Source organism: Vipera ursinii (genome assembly GCF_947247035.1).
Source record: "Vipera ursinii genome assembly, chromosome: 2".
NCBI lineage: Eukaryota > Metazoa > Chordata > Lepidosauria > Squamata > Viperidae > Vipera > Vipera ursinii.
The window spans coordinates 65959559-65983705 of NC_139513.1; the positions used below are offsets into that span (position 1 = coordinate 65959559).

Consider the following 24147-nt stretch of genomic DNA (forward strand, 5'->3'; position numbering starts at 1 on the left):
TTGCAATCAGATTATTGCTTGATAGTAATCTGTAAATCAGTTTATCATGCTGATACTGGAGATAATAGATTTCAGTGGTACCTCAGTACTCTTCATTAATTGGTTCTGGGCAGCGTGATGAGTACCAAAAATGATGAGTACGAAACAGATTTTTCCCATAAGGAATAATTTTTATTTTTATTTATTTTAATTCCATTTATATCCCGCCCTTCTCCAAAGACTCAGGGCGGCTTACAAACTTAGCAGTAGCCTTCATTCTATGTATATGCCTGCTTATTAGGGCTTTCACACACACCCCAAGCGGCATTATTACAAAGTCAGCTTAATTGCCCCCAACAATCTGGGTCCTCATTTTACCTACCTCGGAAGGATGGAAGGCTGAGTCAACCTTGAGCCTGGTGGGATGCGAACCTGCACTAATTGCAGGCAGCTGGTGTTACTTAAGGAGGCATTAGCCCACTGCTCCACCAAGGCTCTTGTAGTGAATTACAAGTTCTAGCTTGTGCGTTGAGAAACAAACCAACAATTGAGTACCAGGAGAAATTTTTGTGTCAAAATGTGTTGAGTACCAAATTCAATGACTTTCAAAGGAGTTGAATGCCATGGTACCACTGCACCAACCAAGCTAGTTACTACTAGCAATTTTACCTGCATGAACTTTTAAATGCTATCCCTCTTTAAAAGGCAGATTAATAGATTCAATGGATTATTTAGCTTTTCTTCTAATCGGTCCTGAATCATTCAGCCTTACAGTACTAGCTTTGGGCATTCTAACAAAAGGATTAAAAACAAGTTCCTATCTACTTTTTTACATTATATGTAACTTTGTTAGGATATGAAATAAACAGTACTGTGAACATGGAACATTAGAATCTGATAAATGAGATTTTGAAGTAAGGCTCTTAATCTCACTTAAGAAAAGGCCTTCCACGTTATATTTATTCTAGAAAGATACTCTTACATTTACATTTAGGGGGTTAGAGTAGGCCTACCTGCTGCCAATTTCCTAGTACAATTTAAGGAATACTTTAACCATTAAATACGTTATAAATATTAATCAGCCTCTTGGCCATTACCATTCATGCCATTACATGAATATGTATACCTGTAGTAGCTAAAACACCAGGCTCACATGGTTGAAAAGCATATTTACACATAAATTTATTGCCTTATACATTTTGATTATGAATTAATTTTACTTTTGTTGATAATAGGTTTACAATGATGCTCATATTTTGGAGAAAATTCTTAAAGAAAAGAGAAAAGAATTGGGACCTCTGCTTGAAGATGATGAGGTTGCTTCCCCTAAGTTAAAGTTGAGTAAGTAATGATGGTGAATTCAGTTTTGAATATGTAATGTTTGTACTTTGGATAGAAAGCTTGTTGAATAATTGAAATAGGTTATTTGAAGTACAAACTCCTAACTTTTGCTTACTTTTTCAATATAATCGAGAAAAATTCATAAACAAAAAATAAATGTAATAACCTCTATTAGCAATACACTTAGACTTATATAGTGAGGGGGAAGAGTATTTGATCCCCTGCTGATTTTGTATGTTTGCTCACTGACAAAGAAACGGATCAGTCCATAATTTTAATGGCAGGTTTATTTTAACAGTGGGAGGCAAAATAACAACAACAAAAATCCAGAAAAATGCATTTCAAAAAACTTATAAATTGATTTGCATTTTAATGAGTAAAATCACTATTTGACCCCTTCGCAAAACATGACTTAGTACTTGGTGGCAAAACCCTTGCTGACAGTCACAGAGGTCAGACGTTTCTTGTAGTTGGCCACCAGGTTTGCACACATCTCAGGAGGGATTTTGTCCCACTCCTCTTTGCAGATCCTCTCCAAGTCATTAAGGTTTTGTGGCTGACGTTTGGCAACTCAAACCTTCAGCTCTCTCCACAGATTTTCTATGGGATTAAGGTCTGGAGACTGGCTAGGCCACTCCAGGACCTTAATGTGCTTCTTCTTGAGCCACTCCTTGGTTGCCTTGGCCGTGTGTTTTGGGTCATCATCATGCTGGAATACCCATCCACGACCCATTTTCAATGCCCTGACATTTCTACCTCCATGTTTGATGGTGGGGATGGTGTTCTTGGGATCACAGGCAGCCTTCCTGCTCCTCCTAACATGGGAGTTGAGTTGATGCCAACTTTGGCCTCACCTGACCACCCAGTTCTTCTCTGAATCATTCAGATGTTCATTGGCAAACTTCAGATGGGCCTGTACATGTGCTTTCTTGAGCAGGGGGACCTTGCGGGCGCTGCAGGATTTCAGTCCTTCACGGCGTAGTGTGTTAGCAATTGTTTTCTTGGTGGCTGTGGTCCCAGCTGCCTTGAGATCATTGACAAGATGTTCCCGTCTAGTTCTGGGCTGATTCCTCATCATTGAAACTCCATGAGGTGAGATCATGCATGGAGCCCAAGACTGAGGGAAATTGACACTTATTTTGTGTTTCTTCCATTTGCGAATAATCGCACCAACCATTATCACCTTCTCACCAAGCTGCTTGGCGATAGTCTTGTAGACCATTCCAGCCTTGTGTAGGTCTACAATCTTGTCCCTGACATCCTTGGACAGCTCTTTGGTCTTGGCCATGGTGGAGAGTTTGGAATCTGGTTGATTGATTGTTTCTGTGGACAGGTGTCTTTTATACAGGTAACAAGTGGGGATTAAGAGCACTCTCCCTTTAAGAGAGCGCTCCTAATTTCTACTCATTACCTGTATAAAGGACACCTGGGAGCCAGAAATCTTGCTGATTGATAGGGGATCAAATACTTATTTTACACTTTATAATACAAATCAATCTATAACTTTTTTGAAATGCATTTTTCTGGATATATTTTTTTTGTACTCTCACTGTTCAAATAAACCTACCATTAAAATTATAGACTGATCATTTCTTTGTCAGTGGACAAACATACAAAATCAGCAGGGGATCAAATACTTTTTCCCCCTCACTGTATGCCATATCACAGTGCTTTACAGCGGTTTACAGAATCAGCACATTGCCCCCAACAATCTGGATCCTCATTTCATCGACCTTGGAAGGATGGAAGGCTGAGTCAATCCTGAGCTGGTCAGAATTTATCTCCTGGTAGTGAGCAGTGAATTAGCCTGCAGTACTGCATTCTAACCATTGTGCCGCCATAGCTCTTGAGTAAATGAGTATTATTACTCATTTATTTTTGTTTATGAATCTTTCTCAGTTATATTGACTCTTTTGCTTGCTAATCTTGTATTAAACTAACTAACTAACTATATGTATTAAATTCATATGCTAGATTTCTGGGACATAGGACATTCTAACAGTTAATATTAGATTAAGGCAATCCAGTCTTCTAAGATTTCAGAGAAACGTTGTCTTCCAGAGACTGCTCCCATTCTCATCCTTGAAAAGTTGCAAAATGCCCTAAAATGAGGCAAGAATAAGGTACTTTTGAGATTTTAGGGAAACAAATTATTATAAGTGATATTTATAAAGAAGTAATTATTATTACAACAACAACTGTGTTTTTTTTTAACTTTGTAAAATCATACTTGTCTTTAATAGCATTTACGGTAAACCTTTAATACTGAATATGGCTTTAGTAAGTAATACAAATTGTTGATGATTCAGAGATAAATATTAGTACTGAATTTTATACTTAGTGGTCAGTGCCATGACCTAGAAGTTTCTAATGTTTATCAAACACGACTCATACATAGGTTTCATCCTTATTTTTTTTTGTGCAGTCACAAAATCATATGTAATAGAGAATCTCCAGATGTGGATATAAATATCTGTTAAATTCCTATGATCATGGAGTCTACAAGTATGTCTTTTACTTGTGACAAAAGTAATGTGACTCTTATAGTAGTTTTTCTCTCACTACTTTAAATGTACCATGTCATGTGTTCCACTGTGAAGGAACATTCAGAGTATGTTGAAAAGTATAAAAAGTCTTATCAATTAGATCTGCCTGACCAAAAATCCTATTAATATATGAGCAACCGAAGTTGCAAATGGTAAAATTCAGTTTTATCTCCCTAGGTAGAAAAACTGGCATCTCTCCTAAAAAATCAAAATATATGACTCCAATGCAACAGAAGCTTAATGAAGTATACGAAGCTGTGAAGAACTATACAGATAAACGAGGTAGAAGACTCAGTGCTATTTTTCTACGACTTCCATCGCGGTCAGAGCTTCCTGATTATTATCTGACAATTAAAAAGCCAGTTGATATGGAGAAAATCAGAAGTCACATGATGGCCAACAAATATCAGGATATTGATTCTATGTTTGAAGATTTTGTAATGATGTTTAATAATGCCTGCACTTACAATGAACCAGAATCCTTGATTTACAAAGATGCACTTGTGCTACATAAAGTTTTGCTTGAGACTAGAAGAGATATAGAAGGAGATGAAGATTCTCATGTCCCAAATGTAACTCTGCTGATCCAAGAACTTATACATAACCTTTTTGTCTCTGTCATGAGTCACCAGGATGATGAGGGGAGATGCTATAGTGACTCTTTAGCTGAAATTCCTGCTGTTGACCCCAGTTTCCCAAACAAGCCTCCTTTGACTTTTGATATCATACGGAAAAATGTAGAGAATAACCGCTATAGAAGGTTGGATTTGTTCCAAGAACATATGTTTGAAGTGCTGGAACGTGCAAGGAGATTGAACCGGTAAGTAGAACCTTTACTTTTGCTCCAACTAAGACTAAAACAAAGAAAAGCCCTTTTTATAATAAAGCATTTACAAGATGTGAGATATGATTGGTTTATAAATGTGAAGAAAACTTAATTTTTAAAGGCCTTTGAAGGTTTTACATGATGTCTATTTTGTGTGCAAGCCTTGATGAAAAAAAAGACTGTCATTCTAATGGGAATTTTCTTGTAACATTTAGCTTACTGCATTATCAATTAAAATAATACCTATATTTAGTTCTAGATGTTCCTTAGTAGTAATATACTCTAAATATTTTTAAAAGCTATTACAGTTTTTTATTTCATTTCATTTTGACATTTGTCATTACATCTAAAGCAGGACCAGAAAAACAGTATATGATGCAATTAATATTTATGATGTGTTCATGCTCAAATTACTATGTTTTATATGTTAGCATATACATACTATTCTTTTCCTTAAAGGACGGATTCAGAGATTTATGAGGATGCTGTAGAACTTCAGCAGTTCTTTATCAAAATCCGTGATGAACTCTGCAAAAATGGTGAAATCTTGTTATCACCAGCCCTTAGCTATACTACTAAACATCTACATAATGATGTAGAAAAAGAGAAGAAGGAAAAGCTTCCCAAAGAAATGGAAGAGGACAAACTTAAAAGAGAAGAGGAGAAGAGAGGTAACTTTATGGTGTATATTGTGATACCTCTATTGATGTATAATCATTTATAAGAGGAGATTGGGTAAAGATTGATTTCTATTATTGGTATAGTTGACGCAATGGTATAATTTTAAATATAGGGAAGTCTCTTAAACAATCCTCTTTTCATAATTTAGCTCTCATTTACCTTCAGATGTTGATACTCATCAAGAATTTCAATGAAAATAATTTTAAGTGTAAGGCAAACAGTATTATGAAATATAGATTATTCTGCAGAAATTCTCAAATTCTCTTCTGTAAAAGAATTATTTGAAAGAATGTGATATTTAGTCAGGAAGTCAACATCAACATTTGTGTTCTTTTAGTGGTATTTCACAGTAATATATTTAAGATTGGTTGTTTGACAGCCACTTTTTTTCAGCATCACTAACTCAAGCTTCTTCAAACTAGCTGTACAGAAGATAAGAATGATTTTGTGTCAAATTGTTTGTATAACTTCAGACAGCTTTGCCATATTAATGATTCAGATAGTGCAGCGGCTCCCAACCTTTTCTATACCCCGCACTCCTAAAACACTTCTGATATATTCACACGCCCCTTACAAAATTTCAAAATAACAGCAACAAATTATACCTATACACTATAATTTTGAAAGTTTTTGCACCCCCTGGAATATCACCTCGCACCCCCGGTTGGGAACCCCTGAGATAGTGTATCAGTAAGACCACAGCCTGATTTAAGGCTAGATTTTGGAGTTCACGTTTTCTTACTGTGTTGGATTTATGTAAGATAAGATATGCAAAGATAGTGAGTAGACAACAACGGGAAATAATTGAGCTAAATTTATTCTGGTAAATGTAGAAGTTAAGATATAAAGCTAGAAAACAGGAGACCATGAGTTCTCAGTCCCTTAGACACAAAGCCCGCAGGGTGACATGGGGGCAGTCATTTTCTCTCAGTCCTAGGAAAGAAGCATTGGCAAACATTTCTAAAAAAAACTTTGCCAAGAAAACTTCAGGGACTTGTCTAGACAGTCTTCGAGAATTGCACATAATTGAACAGAAGGAAAATAAATAGAATATGTTTAGCAGTACATTAATATTTATGACTGCATTAGCTGGCATTCTGCTAATGTTATTTAGAAATGACCAAATAATATATTGTGGCATAAGTGTTTGCAGAAGTGTGCAACTTCCCCTGTTTGCATTGCCAGTAAAACAGCACTATAAATAAAGATTCCATATATACATTCTGAGGTAATTTACTGTATTCTCATTAGAGGAACAGACAGGCTTAACATGAAAATAATATGTCCGTGTTGATATTTTAACAGTAATTATAAGCTATAACATAACTATATAGTTTCTATATAATAATAATAATAACAACAACAACTGCTTCCATCCTGCGACAATATCTGTAATACCATCAAACATCCACATCTACTTATCCTAGGTCCTTGGTAAGGACTCGATAGGTAGACAAAAATGCCAAATCCAGTCTGAACATCTGGCTGACTGTGCGATGATAAATAATAATAATAATAATAACAACAACAATAATAATAAAGTTGGAAGGGACCTTGGAGGTCATCTAGTCCAACCCCCTGCTCAGGCAGGTAACCCTATACCATTACAGACAAATCGCTGTCCAGTCTCTTCTTAAAAACTTCCAGTGTTGGAGCATTCACAGCTTCTGGAGGCAGGTTGTTCCACTGATGAATTGTTCTAACTATCAGGAAGTTTCTCCTTAGTTCTAGGTTGCTTCTCTCCTTGACTAGTTTCCATCCGTTGCTTCTTGTCCTGCCTTCGGGCGCTTTGGAGAATAGCTTGACTCCCTCTTCTTTGTGGCAGCCCCTGAGATATTGAAACACTGCTATCACGTCACCCCTCGTCCTTCTCTTCATTAAACTAGACATACCCAATTCCAGCAACCGTTCCTTATATGTTTTAGCCTCCAGTCCCCTAATCATCTTTGTTGCTCTTCTCTGTACTCCTTCTAGAGTCTCAACATCATTTTTACATCGTGGTGACCAAAACTGGATGCAGTATTCTAGGTGTGGCCTTACCAAGGCATTGTAAAGTGGTATTAAAACTTCATGTGATCTTGATTCTATCCCTCTGTTAATGCAGCCTAGCACTGTGTTGGCTTTTTTGGCAGTTGCAGCACACTGCTGGCTCATATTTAAGTGATTGTCCACTAGGACTCCAAGAACCCTTTCATAGTTACGACTGTTGAGCAAGGTACCCCCTATACTATACCTGTGCATTTGGTTTTTCTTGCCTAAATGTAGAACCTTACTTTTTTCACCATTGAATTTCATTTTGTTAGATAGTGCCCAGTGTTCAAGTCTGTCAAGATCCTTCTGTATCTTAAGCCTATCTTCTGGAGTATTGGCTATTCCTGCCAGCTTGGTGTCATCTGCAAATTTGATGATTTCCCCTTCTATCCCCTCCTCCAAATCATTGATGCTGTCTAAACCCACATTTTTCTATCTTATTAAGTAGTAGGTTGTGGTCTACTTTATCAAATGCTTTACTGAAGTCTAAGTAAATTATATCTACAGCATTCCTCTGGTCCACTAATTTTGTCACCTGGTGAAAGAATGCAATAAGATTTGTCTGGCATGATCTGTTTTTGACAAAACCACGTTGGCTTTTGGTAATGACTTTGTTTTCCTCTAGGTGTTCGCTGATTCATTGCTTGATTATCTTTTCCAGAATCTTTCCAGGTATTGAGTTCAGGCTGATAGGTCTGTAGTTTCCTGAATCTATTTTTTCCCTTTTTTGAAGATGGGAACTACCTCAGCTCTTTTCCAGTCCTTTGGTAGTTCCCCAGTGCTCCAGGATCTTTGAAAGAAATAGTTCAGTGGTTCTGAGATCATATCTGCCAGTTCCTTCAGAACCTTGGGGTGTAATCCATCTGGTCCTAGTGATTTAAACTCATCTAGGGTGGACAGGTGCTCACTTACCATTTTCTTGCCTATCTTAACTGGTGTTTCTGATCTGTTATTTAATGGTACTGTTTTTGATAGGTTGGTCTGTTTTTTCCCTTGGCGTAAATGTGGATGCAAAAAACATGTTGAGTAGTTCTGCTTTCTCCCTGTTGCTTGTCACCTTCTTGCCATTTTCTCCCACTAATGAACCAATCATTACCTTAACTTTTTTCTTGTTTTTTACGTGTTGAAAGAAGCTTTTTTTGTTATTTTTGACTTTTGTCACAAGCCTTAGTTCATGTGATGACCGAGGGCACAGCACAGAGGCAGTGCAGTCAGCTGCCAATTCAAACAACCCTTTGATTGCTCCAATTTTCCCCCCAATGCTCCCACATTTCTGGCAAACCTCCAAACAAAAGAAGACACACACACCTTCAGCCGACTCTGGCTTTAAGTAGTTTCACATACAGTCTGATTAGGAGAGGGATCTACTCAAGGCCACAGAAATAAGGAATGACACATACATCATAAGCCTAATGAGTCTGTGTGAATACAAGCTTGCCCGAGCAGTTTCAGAAGAGAAGCCAAAATACAGTCCAAGGTCTTTAAACATCCAAGCAACATTGTCAGTCAGTCCATTAGTCAGAATTTCCAGGTTTCCTACATCGTTCCCTCCTTCTCTCCACTCTCCGTGCTCTAGGATCAGGTGGGGGTGGCTCTTGCTCATCACCTGAACTCTCTCTCCTGTTCATCCTGTTCCAATCCTGAACGGCCCTTGCCTGCCTCGGCTTGCTCTTCCCCACATTCCTCTGAAGCCACAGATACCTCTCTCAGCCTCCATAGGGTCCCGTTCCAGCTCATTTTCCTCTGCAGATTCAGGCTTCCGACAGAGGCATGACAGTTCATTTTGAGCCTTAGCTTTCCTCACTTCATTTTTGCAGGCTCGGGCTATTTGCTGATATTCTGCTTTAGTTATGTACCTCCCTTTCCATTTTTTATACTTGTCCTTTTTGTCTTTCAATTTATCAGAGAGTTCTTTATGCAGCCATGCTGGTTTCTTTTGAGAGCTGTTATTTTTCTTCTTCATTGGTATTGTGTTAGGCTGGGCTTTTATAATCTCACTTTTCAAAATTTCCCAAGCTTCTTGAGTTGTTTTCCCCTTGAGGATTCTCATCAATGGAATCCTTCCCAAGCTGTCTCTTAAGTTTATTGAAATTAGCTCTCTTAAAGTCCAAGACTCTAGTTTGACTGTGTTCTATTGCTTGTGCTTCCAGAATGTTGAATTCCAATATTGCATGATCAGTCCCTCCCAAGGTTCCTGTGGCTTCAACACCTTCTATAATTTCATCTCTGTTAGTGAGAATTAAGTCCAATAGGGCTGATCTCCTAGTTCCCTTCTCTACTTTTTGGGAGACAAAGTTGTCTGCTAGGTTTGTCAGGAATCTGTTTGATTTTTCCACTTACCGTAGTCCCAGTTGATGTCAGGGTAATTAAAGTCCCCCATTACTATTGTGATGTGCTTCCTACATACCTTAGTTAACTGACTAGCAAAAAGTTCATCCATTTCCTCTGGTTGGTTGGGTGGCCTATAGTAGATTTTTAAATTAGTTTATATAACCTTTATTGTCATGTTTCCCCATGGGCGCAATGACACAAATTAAAAATTAATTTAGTTGCTTGCTGTCAAGGTGTACACAAAGAATACATCTATGGCAATGTCATTTCCCCCCCCTTTTATATTGACCCAAATGCATTCAAGACAGTGAATAGAAAATAGATACCTTCCACAATAAATTTATACCTTATAACTAATATACGTAGCTTCTACATTATTGTTATACCTTTAATTTCCAAATGTTTTGGAAATTCACATTCTCTGAATCACTCATCTGATTTCTCATGTATAATTCATTTGTGAAGAAATAGATCAAAACTGTAGTTGCTTGGATTTACTCAACATCAAAACCAATAACCATGTTATGATTAAATGTGACGTGTAATCTGCCTTTCACTTTACAGAAATTTGAATATTGCTTGAGATGGCTAGTGTAAGTGGTAAGTGTTGGATATAGGTCCAGCACTTAAATCCTACTTAAACATAAATTGGTTTTGAATCAGTTATTAACCTTTAGTTCAATCTACTTCAAAAAGCTCTTTGGATTAAAATGAGAGGAGACCTCCCATGTATATTATATTGAGTTTGTTTGTGAGGATAAAGTAGGATATAAATACACTAAACAAATAAAAAGAAATTTTTGATAACATTGGTCAAGAAAAAGGCTATACAACATCCCCAAAGGCAGCAGCACACAAAATATTACAAAGTAAAGTAAATGCTCCTGTGAGCATTTAAATTGAGTAGAAATAATTTCCCATGCTTTCTTGTATGTTGAATAAGAAGCTGAAAAGAGTGAAGATTCTTCTGGAGGATCAGGACTGTCTAATTTACACAGAACATACAGCCAAGATTGCAGCTTTAAGAACAGCATGTACCATGTTGGAGACTATGTATATGTTGAACCTGCAGAAGCTAATTTGCAACCTCATATAGTCTGCATAGAACGATTGTGGGAAGATTCAAATGGTAAGAAGTGTTACTTTATGTAAAACTGTTTTAAGATTAAAAAAAACCAGGGAAGTACTGAATATATACTTTGATTTCAGAAAGATAACTAAAATATAATCATAAACAACCAAGGACAGCAAATCCCATCAGTAATTTTATAATTGGGAATATTTGGCACTATTCAAATAAGATTTCCCTGTATGATTGTTAAGACACTGTCATGAAGTTAACATAGTACATTGATGGTTTTTGAAATAAGTCAGAACAAGAAACCATTGTCTGGGCATCAGCTGATTCTTCGCTTTTTATTTCTTTGGAGTGATTCAGAAAGACAACTCCACTTGATTTCATTTGATATTCATTTGATACCTTTTGGTATGATGATGAGATTGTTATTCTCAACATTGTGTATGATTGGTACAAGTTCCTGTTACTATTCTCTTTAGCATTACTGATAAACAGTAACCTCCTTTTCAACTTTAGTTCCTTCACAGGGAACTTACCATTCATTCATTCATTCTTAAAATTAAATGTAGTTAAGTGTTATTATTTTTAAGTGGGTACAGGCCTCAAAAGTTGGCTAGTTTTTTTCAAATTCATCCAGGTATTTTGAATATATTGATACTGAAGATAACAGACCTAAAATGCTATAGTTCATTGGCTAGAAATCTTCTAAGCAAAGCTTCAGACAGCAACCAGAACATGATAATTGTCTGTTATAAAGTGACCTTAAAATTATTCTCATAGTTTTGTATGATAACTTTATTGTCTGTGGATGCTAAACTCTGTCTTGTTTTTAGGGGAAAAATGGTTATATGGCTGCTGGTTTTACAGACCAAATGAAACATTCCATCTTGCCACCAGAAAATTTTTGGAGAAGGAAGTGTTTAAAAGTGATTATTACAACAAAGTTACAGTGAGCAAAATTCTAGGCAAATGTGTGGTTATGTTTGTTAAGGTGAGAAGAATCTAATTGAACTCTTGGGATTAATACTGATTTTTTGCTTGCATCTTACACTTGGGAATAGAACAAAAAGGGAAACTGGCCCTGTCATTGTTGCTTACAACTCCTTCTAGCATGACAGTGTTGGGGCTATTTAGCAGTATCTGGAGAGTCTTTGTGTCTCCCTGATTTGTGGTTTACAATAGAAAATAAACCGTAAATGGTGTCTAATTTATAGAAGTTAAGACACAAGTTATTACAAACAATAGTTTATTTGAAGGAAGAGAGAGAGGATAATCCCAGTGATGGGATTTTTGACAAGAGGTTCAAAAATTCCCCTCTTATTGTAATGGATTTTTTATAAGAGAAAAAAGAAAAAAAGGCCACCTTTGGGTTTTGAGTTTCTAGAAATTAGCCTTATCCCTCTATATCAGAGGTCCCCAAACTTTTGGGCACCAGGGACCGGTTACTTGGAGAGAGGTTTTTCCATGGACCAGAGGGAGCGTGATTTTGTGTGCTGTCTTCATCCTGTGGATGGGGCTTTCCTTGTTTGTGCGGACTGGTTGCTAGCATGCCATGGACTGGTACTGGTCCATGGACCGGGGGTTGGGGACCCCTGCTCTATATAGCTAAAACATTCAGGTTTGCAGTGGCTTCTAATACTGTAGTACTAGATCAAGCATACTTCAAGGAAAGAACAGGGCTCAGGGGATAGGACAGGATAGAATCAGGATGGGAAATCCTTTCTTATTGTTGGAACTCAACACTGCTGTCACCTTGAGAGGCCTGAATTGCAAAAAGCAGCAGTTTAATTACTCTATTTGATAGTGTTCAGTAAAGTGCTGGCTATTTTCTACTGATTGCATGTCTGTGTATTGCCCTAACGTTCATTTCTTTCCATCTTACAGGAATATTTTAAGCTATGTCCAGAAAACTTCAGAGATGAAGATGTCTATGTTTGTGAATCACGTTATTCTGCAAAGACCAAGTCTTTTAAGAAAATTAAATTGTGGACTATGCCAATTAGTTCTGTACGATTTGTCCCTCGAGAAATACCCTTACCTGTGATTCGTGTTGCATCAGTGTTTGCTAATATAGACAAAATTGATGAAGAAAAACATACCGATGCATCGGAGGATACCAAAATTGGAGACGGTATTCTTAGTCTTGAAAAGGTATTTATTTTATGGGAAAGAGTTATTAAAATGGAAATGTGAGTGCCTTGAATTTACTTGGACACAGGAAATTCTGACTTGATGATAGATTTCCCATACACTTTGATAATTTCATTATTTTTAGAGGCAAAAGCAACTGTATGTGTAGAGATAAATAAAAATAATTTATACAGTATATATTAGACCTCTATATGGACATTGGTGATCCTACAGAAACATTGCCCTTGGATGTTGCTGAAGATTTCCAATATGCTTATTCTCTAATATCAGTTGCATTACTTTTTCTATTTCATAAATGTTTCTGTATTTCAGGATAAGGAAGATGTTCCAGTAGACATGTCAAACGGAGAACCTGGCTGTCACTACTATGAACAGCTTTGCTACAATGATATGTGGTTAAAAGTCGGAGATTGTGTCTTCATAAAATCGCATGGTTTAGTCCGACCAAGGGTTGGCAGGTACAACTTTTTTAAAAAGTGGTATAGCAATAGCACTTAGATTAATATACTGCTTCACAGTGCTTCACAGTTCTCTCTAAGCGGTTTACAGTCAGCATATGGCCCCCAACAATCTGGGTCCTCATTTTACCGACCCTTGGAAGGATGGAAGGCTGTGTAACAATGGCTTGTATTGGGGGTTGATCAGCTAAAAACTGCAGTGGGAAGAGTAGGCAGTGATGCAGTCACATGATGGTCCACTTTACAACTGCATTGCTTAGCAACAGAAGTTCTGGTCTCAATTGTGGACATAACTTGAGTATCTGCAGTTGCAGAAGGTACAACAGCAAAAAGGAATATAACTGTCATATAATACATTAATATCATCCTGAAGAAAAATTATCTGTGCGGTTTGGTAAGAGTCCGCAGTGATTTCATAGCATAATCAATACATTAATTGAAAGGAAATGTTAAAATTGAATTTGAAATACTTTGAAGCAGTGATTTTTCTATATTTTCAGAATAGAAAAAATGTGGGTTAGAGATGGAGCTGCCTATTTCTTTGGTCCAATTTTTATTCACCCAGAAGAAACAGAACATGAGCCAACGAAAATGTTTTATAAGAAGGAAGTATTTTTAAGTAACTTGGAAGAGACTTGCCCGATGACATGCATTCTGGGTAATTAAACAATAAAATAAATTTTATTACTATGTTTCAAATTGTACAGTTGAAAAAAGTTGTCACTTCCTTAAATTAATAAAATTGCAAAATAAAGTTCTATAATAATGAAATTTCTTTAAAGAAATAAGTTCTAGTTTTTAGTTTGCTAACAAAAAAGAAGAAATTGACTCTGAAAGTCATCTGGCTCTTTTCTAGAGAAGTACGGTAACTCTTGGGAATATTGGACAGCAGATACAGTTTTGTGTTTGCATTAAGAATGCTCATTTGGTATCTGTTGAATCGATGACAGCATAAGCACATGTTATATTAGGAACCAGTAGTTGTATGCAGCACATTTGACATTGGTTGCTGTATGGCTTATGAGTGCAATTAATCACCCTAATTCCCACACACTTTTTGATATTTCAAAATTTTCAAACATATTACAAACGTTATGCTATGATGAATAAAATACAGCTATTTATTATCCTTTCTTTTAGGAAAGTGTACTGTGCTGTCTTTCAAAGACTTTCTTTCCTGTAGACCAACTGAAATTCATGAAAATGATGTTCTTCTCTGTGAAAGTCGCTATAATGAAAGTGACAAACAGATGAAAAAATTTAAAGGATTAAAAAGATTTTCTTTGTCTGCTAAGGTAGTAGATGATGAAATTTATTATTTCAGGTAAAGTATGCTTTAATTTTTTAATAAAAATAATATAACTTAATTTGATCATACAACAGAGATGAATACCTCTTTTCCAGTAAAATTATAGAAATACTGTGGCTGACAACGATGAAGGTAATTTAGAGGTCCAGCAGGGCAATAACTTTTTCTTTCTTTCCCATAATTCCCACAATAAGGCATTGATGAGAGCAATTAGTGCAGTTTCTGTTCCATCCCCAGGACTGAATTCTGATTGTTATAAGTCCCAGTAATCTCCTACCTCCAGAATTCTCTGTAATTGCTCCTCCTCCACTTTCTCAATAAGCAAAAGGGGAAGTTGACCATAGCAGAATAGGTTTCCATTTGTCTTGGATCCAAGAGAGGCAGCTTAAAACAGAGTAGACCAATATCACTTTCAAAACAATTAGAACTGTTCCTTTCCTCAAGTGAATTGATTATTGGCTGGAACCAGGTTTGTGTCCCCTCTCAGGTCTCTTATCCAACTAAGAATTACAGAGGTCTACTTCACCTGCAGTGAAATTAAGACCACAAAGGACCTGTCTCTTTCCCTGAGTTAAATAGGCTCAAAAGTCTCCTATGCTTTTTCCAGCTCAAAGATGGACAGGTCCCTGTAATTTTCTTGGCTTTCTTGGTTTTTCAGAAGTCTTTGTCATTGCCTCCTTTCTAGGGCCGAGAGAAAGTGACTAACCCAAGGATACCAAGCCCAGGGTGTTACTAGAACTCACAGTCTTCTGGTTTCTAGCCTGGTTTCTTAACCACGACACCCAACTGGCATACGCTGCTACTCTTATTACCACAGAATAGGTGGTGTTTTACTGGTACCTTCATCTAATCAGACTCACTTCTCATTCTCTGCCCTATTTTTTACAACTCTTTTTCTCTGTATACACATTATAATATTGTCTAATGTGTATGTAGAGAAAAGGATAATTGTAAACAATAAATCAAACAGAACAAGAAACAAAATTAAAGCAAGGAGACAAAAGGCAGAATGATTTCCATGGAAACTTGTTTTGAAAAATTTTGGAAGTAGGTGAAGAAAATTTAATTATAGGCCTCAAGGATAACAGATGAAATTTATTTGTTACTTAATTTTATTTTGTTTAAACACTTTATGTAATTGCCATCTCAAAAATGGCTCTTGAATTGTACAATTAAAACAGATTTCACGAGTCCAACAATCAAAACATCCTGGATTGGGTCCTGACCAAATGCCTGGAAAGGAAAACTGGGCCTTCAGAGTTTTACAAAAGGCAGCAGGGTTTGGTTAATCCAGATTTCAGGGGGAATGATATACCTTAGAGCAGGAATAGTGCCAGAGTGGCATGGTGACTTAGGTGAAGACACTCATCTCTCATTCAGAAGGTTGAGAGTTCAATCCTAGGAACACCAGATGCTTCTCAGGGCGCAAAGAGAAAATATGTGCTGCAAACTTCACGTAAGCGTCAGGAAGGGCATCCAGCTAGTAAACACTCAGCTCCATTTGCTCTGACTCTAGCCCAGATTAAGAGATTACAAGATTACAAACAGCAAGTATGGTGACAGAGATGGGACATCTGATTCCCATAAAGTAACATTAAGAGGCGGGACCTGAAGTATCACAACTTTTTGGATGTAGAAGTTAGAAAGCAATTAATTGTTAAGAATGTCTGGGAAGGTGTTTGACAGTATTGTGATCGAAAGTATAAAAAAGGTGATAATGAGCAACATGTGGGATATGTGCTTTATACATAGAAAATACCCAAATGATTTGCAGCAAAAGTTAAAGTGTGTGGTGCAATAACTCATACAGATTTGAAAATTAATATAAGGCCCTGACACTTGACAGAAAGAAATAATAAAGGCTTATAAGTTTTACATAAATGGTGAATAATTAGAGCAAGATGAATTTCTGTCTCTTGGTACAATGTTTATTAAAGATGTGGAAATGGATGGATAAATATTAATATAGGGAAATAACGGTAGAAAAATGAGTGGTATGTAATCTGATGCAATAAATGAATGGTAGTTGAAAAAAAATTAAAATGGTTGTGTGAAACAGCATGCTTCTGCCCACTGGTTTATTTAGAAATTGGGTTTATCGGGAGAAACATAAAAGTAAGTTCAGTGCAGGAGATGGGGTTAAGTATGACTGTGGACTGAATTAAAAGCTGAGCGACCACAAAGAGCAAACACAGTCTGTGTATTAGCATATGGGTGTGGTTGAAGCAAAGATGGTTTTCAAGGACAGAAAGATGTGGAGAGGGATAGTGGAAGATACTGACGTCAACTGGACTTACGGTAGCTATGTTTCCCTGACCTGGCACCTAGCATTTGTTTGATTTACTATCTGTTGCTTCTTTCTGTGTTCTAATGAAGATAAAGACTGGGTTTAGTAAACATATACTTTTTCTTTTCTTTTCTAGGAAACCTATTATTCCACAGAAGGAGCCATCTCCACTTTTAGAGAAAAAAATTCAGCAGCTAGAAGCAAAGTTTGCTGAGTTAGAAGGTGGAGAAGAGGATATTGAAGAGATCGGGGAGGAGGAAGGTGAAGTCACAGAAGCACCAACAATACCTCAACTGCAGACTCCACTCTCCAATGAATTGGATATAATGCCATATACTCCACCACAGGCAATATGACTTACTAAATCATATTCGCAAAATGAAGATATTTTTGTGAACTGTGTAACAACGTAACTGTGTGTGAATGATGCAATACGCTCATGTATTAAATAAATTTATATGGCTACCCACGTCATATTCATGACTTTGGATGGCTAAGAGTTAAAAAATAAAAACATAATAAAAAGAAAACTTAAGTTTAAAACAACAGAGAAAACACAACAAACCTGGGAATACTCAGTTAACACAACCAAGGCCAAGAATAGTATCAGGGTTCCAGGTTAGATGGCAAAGCCAGGTTTTTAATGTGTTGTGAAAAGCTAACACGGTTGGGACAAATCTGATTTCTAGGAGAATGATGTTCCAGAGAACAGGTACCATAGCAGAAAAACTTCTCTTTCTGAGCTCTGTCAGGTGGTACTTATAGACGGGCCCTGAACAAACCTCTCCTGGCAGATCTCATAGGATAAGTAGACATCACTGGGGAGAAACCTTAGCATCAGCCATTATTTAATCCATACAGTCATATAGGTTGGGGGGGGAATGTAACATTGTACTGTGAAACATGAAAATGAACATTCTTGATTGCTGTAAAAAGTGAAATTATTTTTTGTTTTTGTCCTACCTTTAATATTTTTTATAAATAACTCAAGGCAGCAAATATATCTAATACTCCTTCTTCCTGTTTTCCTCACAACAACCCTGTGAGATGGTTTGGGCTGAAAGAGAATGACAGGCCCAATGTCACCAGCCAGCTTTCATATTTAAAGCAGTACTAGATCTCACTGTCTTCCGATTCTTAGCTGGTGCCTTAAACATTTGTTAACTCTAAAATGTGCCATATAACTCTTGAATAATAAGCAATACAGGTAGTCCTCAACTTAAAACCATTTAGTGACCATTCAATAAATAACGGGACTGAAAAAAAAGTGACTTATGACCATTTTTCACACTTGCAACTGCTGCAGCAACCCCCAAATTCAGACGCTTAGCAATTGGCATGTATTTATGACGGTCGCAGTGTCCTGGGGTCACGTGATCACCTTTTGCAACCTTCTGACAAGCAAAGACAATGGGAAAGCCAGATTCACTTAGCAACCATGTTAACTAACTTAACATCTGCAGTGATTCACTTAAGACTGTAGCAAGAAAGCTCATTAAATGGGGCAAAATTCACAAAATTTTGGACTCAATTGTGGTTGTAAGTCAGGGACTATCTGTAGCAGATACATTCCAGTTTGTGAAGATTCTACTGATCTTAGGAACTAGAGCCAATGATTTTACTGTAACATCCAGGTAGAGTACCTGGCATCTGTGTGTTTCCCATTTTAATTTTTTTTGTGACTAAGAATTTACAGAAAGTTTCAAATTCATGATAAAGTGTAATATATCCTTATAACTATCCTACAGCTTATAGCTCACATAGAGTTGTGATGGAAGTTGAGTGATCTCTACATAAATAAACTCAAAGCACTTCTATAATGGTCAAAATAGCTGATCTGTGGCAAATAAATACATCTGTATTAAATAAATACATATGAATTTTCTATACATTTATTGCATTCTCTCTCTTTTTTTTAACTGTATAGTCCACTCCGAAGTCAATCAAAGGCAACGTAAAAAAAGAAGGCTCTAAAAGGAAGATCAATATGAGCGGATACATCTTGTTTAGCAGTGAGATGAGAGCTGTTATTAAAGCTCAGCACCCAGATTATTCCTTTGGAGAACTCAGCAGACTGGTTGGAACAGAGTGGAGAAATTTGGAAGCCTCCAAGAAAGCAGAGTATGAAGGTAAATCTAAATCAGAAAAAAGATGCAATGTCTAAACAGGCAAGTCCAATTTAAGTCTTGAAAATGTTAAATAGGTAAAGGATTACATCCTGGGCTGCCCATAATAAATTAGATACATTAGTGATGGTGAAACTTAAAAGAGAGGTTTGGAAATGAAAACAAGCAGAAGTAATACAACCAGAGACCTGAATCAGAGAATACCAAGTGACTTTTTAAAGCAAGAGGTTTTAAAAAGAAATAAGATTAAAAACTGAAAAGGAGAACCAGGAAAAGATTACAGCAGGCATAGGATAGAGAAAGAAATCTGAAATCTGTATGCTAATGTAAAACAATTGGTCCAGGTATTCTGCTACTGGTCTTAAAGCACATTGAAAGAACGAGTTAGAAAAGTATACTTAAATATTGTTACTGAATAAGAGAACAAGCAAATAAGGCACAGCATAATGTGAAAAAGCATGTTTGTTCAAATCTGAAAGACAAAATAGAACAGGAAAGGGCACATTGTGTCTTTTTCATGTACGTGTTGTTCCTAAACTTTCAACTGCAAATCTGAGGTGGATGTATGATATAATAAAACATACAGTAAGATTACTTATCAACTAAAATGAGTCTCTGTAGAAAAATAAAACATCCTTTCATTACTTATATAAAACAAAGAATTGCAACTTAATGAAATTTTGCATTTTACTTAAGTTATTGAATCCAGATGTGCTCTTAATCCTTTGTCATAGTGATTTAGTTGTTTAAACAACTTAATTTTTTAAAATTTGACAATAAATCTTTATAATTTAAAAACCATATTTTCCTAATCCTAATCCTAAAATAATTAAAGTTATTGTACTGTTGGAAAATAAATTTATAAACATTACAGAATGAAAAAATTAATTATTTCAGAACAAACTGAATTTTTAGATTAAACTTTGTATTGGATCTTTAATTCTGCCATTTAGTTTTTAACTTATCAATTTAGTATATCATTTATTTGCAAAAAAAAATAGTTCTACTCAATTATCATTTCAAGTCATTTTTCTTCCGTAGAACTAAGAACATATATTTGTTGCACAATTCCAAATAAAAATTAGGGGTTCCTATTGATTTCTGTCTTTCGAAACATATATGATCTGTGATTTGGGACCATTCTTTTCATAATGTGTTATTATATTGTTGTTGATATTGTTATTATATAATACCTATGGGAGTTAACTATTTGTTTCCACTAATCCTGTGTTTTATTTTGATTAGAATCCATGGGTTGAATTCTGGTTTAGTTGTATTTAGAATAGACCTATTAAAATCAAGTAATAGTGAACTACTGATTTCACTCTTCTGACTCTAAATGTGTAAAGTTTGATTCCAAAACTTTCTTCTGTGACTAAATTTTATTAGTCATTTTGCGTGTGGGTGGAGCAAATAATAGCTAAAACAAAGTCAAGTAATTTGTACTGTTCCTGCAAATGGACAAAGAAGATAATCCAGTCTGAAACTACCTGTGTTTCCCCAAAAATAAGACCCTGTCTTATTTAATTTTTTTGCCTCCAAAAGAGGCACCAGGTCTTATTTTTAGAGGGTGTCTTTTCCACTCACCCCGTGGTGGCAGCACCGACAGCCCCACTCAGCTGGCCCACTTCTTCTGCAGCCGAAGGAGGAGCTTCATTCTACAGCTGGGGATGGAGCTCCAGTCTGCATTTGGCAATCAGAGGCCTTCTGGAAAGGCCTCTGTGGCCGGGAACCTAGCTACAGATTGAATACAATGGAGTTCGGCCTGCATTCCCCAGTTAGAGGCCTTTCTTGAAGGCCTCTGACTGTGAAATGCAGGCCTGAGCTCGACAGCTGCAGAATGAACCTGCTCCTTCGGCTGCAGAAGAAGTGGGCCGGCAAGGCAAGTGTCGATCCATGAGAGGCCTGGCTGCAATGGTAAGCTCCAACCCCCTACCCCACCCCCGCCCTAACTTGATTTTTAGGCATGCACATCGCCCCAAAACTAGACCTTTGGGGGGGTAAGACTTATATTATGGCCCATCCCCAAAAATCAAGCCAGGGCTTATTTTGGGGGTAGGTCTTATTTTCGGGAAACCGCAGTACATTAAAAATGAGAAGGAAACATGATTACAATTTTCCTTCTTAAATGTCATTTACAGAATATAAAATGCCACAGAATTTATATGTCAATAAATACTTTTTAATAAATAATGGAAAATAATTCTAATTGGATTTGTGTTTTGAGTAGAGACATATACAGCAATAATTGACTTGAATCTTAATTTTGAGGCTTTGAAAATGGGGCGCTGTGTTCTAGATTTATTTATAGACTACCCACTTTGATTTAGAAGCTAGTTTTGACACAGAAAATTTCATGTCTACATTTAATCAACTATGGGTTTACAGGGATGAAAAGTACACTATTTTCACTTGGACAGAATTGGATGTATTTTAAGAAAAAGTAATATGTCAAGTGAGTAGGGCACTTTATTTTACATGGAAGTTACTGGTATATTTTCCTTTGCAGAATTGCATTACGTTTCCTTACAGAGTTTGTTCTTTCGGGCTTTTTTTGTGCAAAACAGCGTCAGGATATATTACTTACTAGATAGCATTGGTAAACCATTTATAATTAAAAGTTAGTGCTATCAATTGCAAGCTACATATTTTTTCCCCCTGGCATTTTCCTTATGTGATGAATATTGATTTTTACACATGAGAGTTTCCTCTAAATTATAAGTAAATATAACTAAAGAAGAATAGATTAACAAATGAAAGAAAGAGTCCTATCATGCCTTTAACATTTCATTTCATCTCAATCGTTTCAAGCCCTGGTTTGAACAAACTGGGATTGGATGTGTTGAATTTGGCAATGAAACTAGAAAGTTTAACTCCTGCTTCTACTAATCATATTTAATTGCTTTGTCATTACTATATTTTCCCTCTCTTTTCTGCTTATATCTAGCACAAATATTTAAGTCAAAATCATTTGTGAAATGTCTGCTATTTTTCATAGTCCAAGTTCACGTTAATAGAATTTGTATGAAAAAATTTAAACTCATGAAAGTATCTTTAGAATTGTTTCAGTTTGATGTTTTCTTTAAACAATCATTTATAAAAAATAGTTAATTCATGTTTTTCTTAGTTAAATCAAAAGAGAACACATTACTTTTTTCCTGATTCACTAATGAATGGTACCTTTGATATGAATCATACATCGTAGATACTAAAGAAATTCTTATGTATCCTTACTGTTTATTCCTCCCACCCACCCCAATAGATGATGTATGTGTAGCATTCCTTGTGTTGTTTGGTTTCATGTTCCTTAAATATATATTTGAATGGGTTATCGCTTATATTCCTATCCTCTTTTTTAATACAAAACCCACCCTTTTCTTATTTGACTAATATACAGAAGCGTTTCAAAAACTGAAATGATACAATAGGAGATGAGTCTTCAATCAGATAATGTATAAATGCTTGCCCCATTCTTGATTTTTAACAATATTTTCATCATTTATCTTGGAAATAAGAGAGAAATCCTTTGTTCAATTTTCCTCTAAAAGGTTAGGGTGAGTAGTGGCAACATTAAACCCATAACGGAGCCTTGGTGGAGCAGTGGGCTAATGCCTCCTTAAGTTACACCAGCTGCCTGCAATTAGTGCAGGTTCGCATCCCACCAGGCTCAAGGTTGACTCAGCCTTCAATCCTCACCGAGGTAGGTAAAATGAGGACCCAGATTGTTGGGGGCAATAAGCTGACTTTGTAATAATGCCTCGGGGGGGGGGGCGATAGAATGAAGGCTATTGCTAAGCACATTGGTTTGTGCTTAAATTGTAAGCTGCCCTGAGTCTTCGGAGAAGGGCGGGATATAAATGGGATTAAAATAAAAATAAATAAATAAATAAATAAAATATCTGTAGTGCAGACAATTTGGAATGGCATTAAAAAATACTACTTTAGAGAAGTAAACACTGCCACCTAAAAAGATGTTATATTCTTTAGTAAAATTTACCCTAATTGTAAACAGCTAAAAATGTGTTTAAATTACCAAATGCATCCAATGTGTTATAATAAAAACTTAAAAGAACATTACTGAAGGACCACAATAATAGGAAAGCATTAAAAACTTGTTAACATAGAGAAAATAGGAGAAAGCTCACACTTGCTATTCCTTTGACAACATATATTAACAATTTGGGGAAATCTTATTTTAATAGATTAAATGGAAGAGGATGTCCGCTATATACAGTACAAATATGCACTAAATATAAAACTACATAATTGCAACAATTTATGTAATAATAGTTTATTAAATGACACAGATTGTATCTTTTGCATCAGTTGTCATTTGAGTGATAATTGCATACATTATATTACCTCATTTGCATCTGCATAATTTGAGTCATGGTGGTGTTTTGATTGCAAAATCTGTTGTATCAAAATCTGCTGAATTGATGTTTCATTGTATTACTAATTTGGTAAAGAGCAAATAAAGTGTTTTAATAAACAAGTCTTCTTTATCAACTTCAGCCTTAGTAATAGTAGTAACAGGTTAATTCTGTGAAGATTGAAGTGGATTTGTAGACAAAGGATAGCTGACTTACAGGTAGTCCTTGAATTATGTCTTTAGTGGAATCTGCCCATCATGGTAGTAACTCATGACAGTCGTAATGTGGACTGGTCGTGTGACTGACCTGATTTTTAGACTGACCTTTTTTGCAGTTAAGGAAATCTGTGGTTGTTAAGTGAATGCTACAGTTGATAAGAGAACTAGTAGTTCACTATGGACGCAGTTTTATTGAAAATCAGAAATAAGTGCTGGTTTTCAGCAAATCCATTGTACACTGTGGTCACATGACTGCAGGACTGACGTCCAGGTGCATATATTATTTAGCATTAAACAGCTGCCATTCTGTTCATAAGAGAATGGTGTTGCAGTTTTTAAAAAGATGATAAAGAATAAACAACATGGCTTAGATTACGAAATCACAAAGCTTGCAAACCAATACTTTTTTCTC

The 24147-nt window shown here is 36.1% G+C and overlaps 1 protein-coding gene across 6 annotated transcripts in view; it reads left to right on the top strand.

Annotated features, from left to right (window-relative positions):
• PBRM1 (polybromo 1) overlaps nucleotides 1–24147 on the top strand; it is a gene marked incomplete at its 5' end in the record, with an annotated part of 70333 nt that overhangs the window by 31162 nt on the left and 15024 nt on the right. For 5 of the 6 annotated variants that reach the window (XM_083352239.1, XM_083352240.1, XM_083352243.1 and 2 more), the window contains 11 exons: nucleotides 1215–1320; nucleotides 4044–4686; nucleotides 5152–5363; nucleotides 10679–10864; nucleotides 11647–11804; nucleotides 12698–12964; nucleotides 13277–13422; nucleotides 13923–14080; nucleotides 14563–14746; nucleotides 17155–17365; nucleotides 18946–19147. In XM_083352239.1, coding sequence (XP_083208365.1) covers nucleotides 1215–1320; nucleotides 4044–4686; nucleotides 5152–5363; nucleotides 10679–10864; nucleotides 11647–11804; nucleotides 12698–12964; nucleotides 13277–13422; nucleotides 13923–14080; nucleotides 14563–14746; nucleotides 17155–17365; nucleotides 18946–19147 — 2473 coding nt within the window. The remainder of the gene's footprint in view (nucleotides 1–1214; nucleotides 1321–4043; nucleotides 4687–5151; nucleotides 5364–10678; nucleotides 10865–11646; nucleotides 11805–12697; nucleotides 12965–13276; nucleotides 13423–13922; nucleotides 14081–14562; nucleotides 14747–17154; nucleotides 17366–18945; nucleotides 19148–24147) is intronic. The other variant, XM_083352242.1, reaches the window with a different exon arrangement.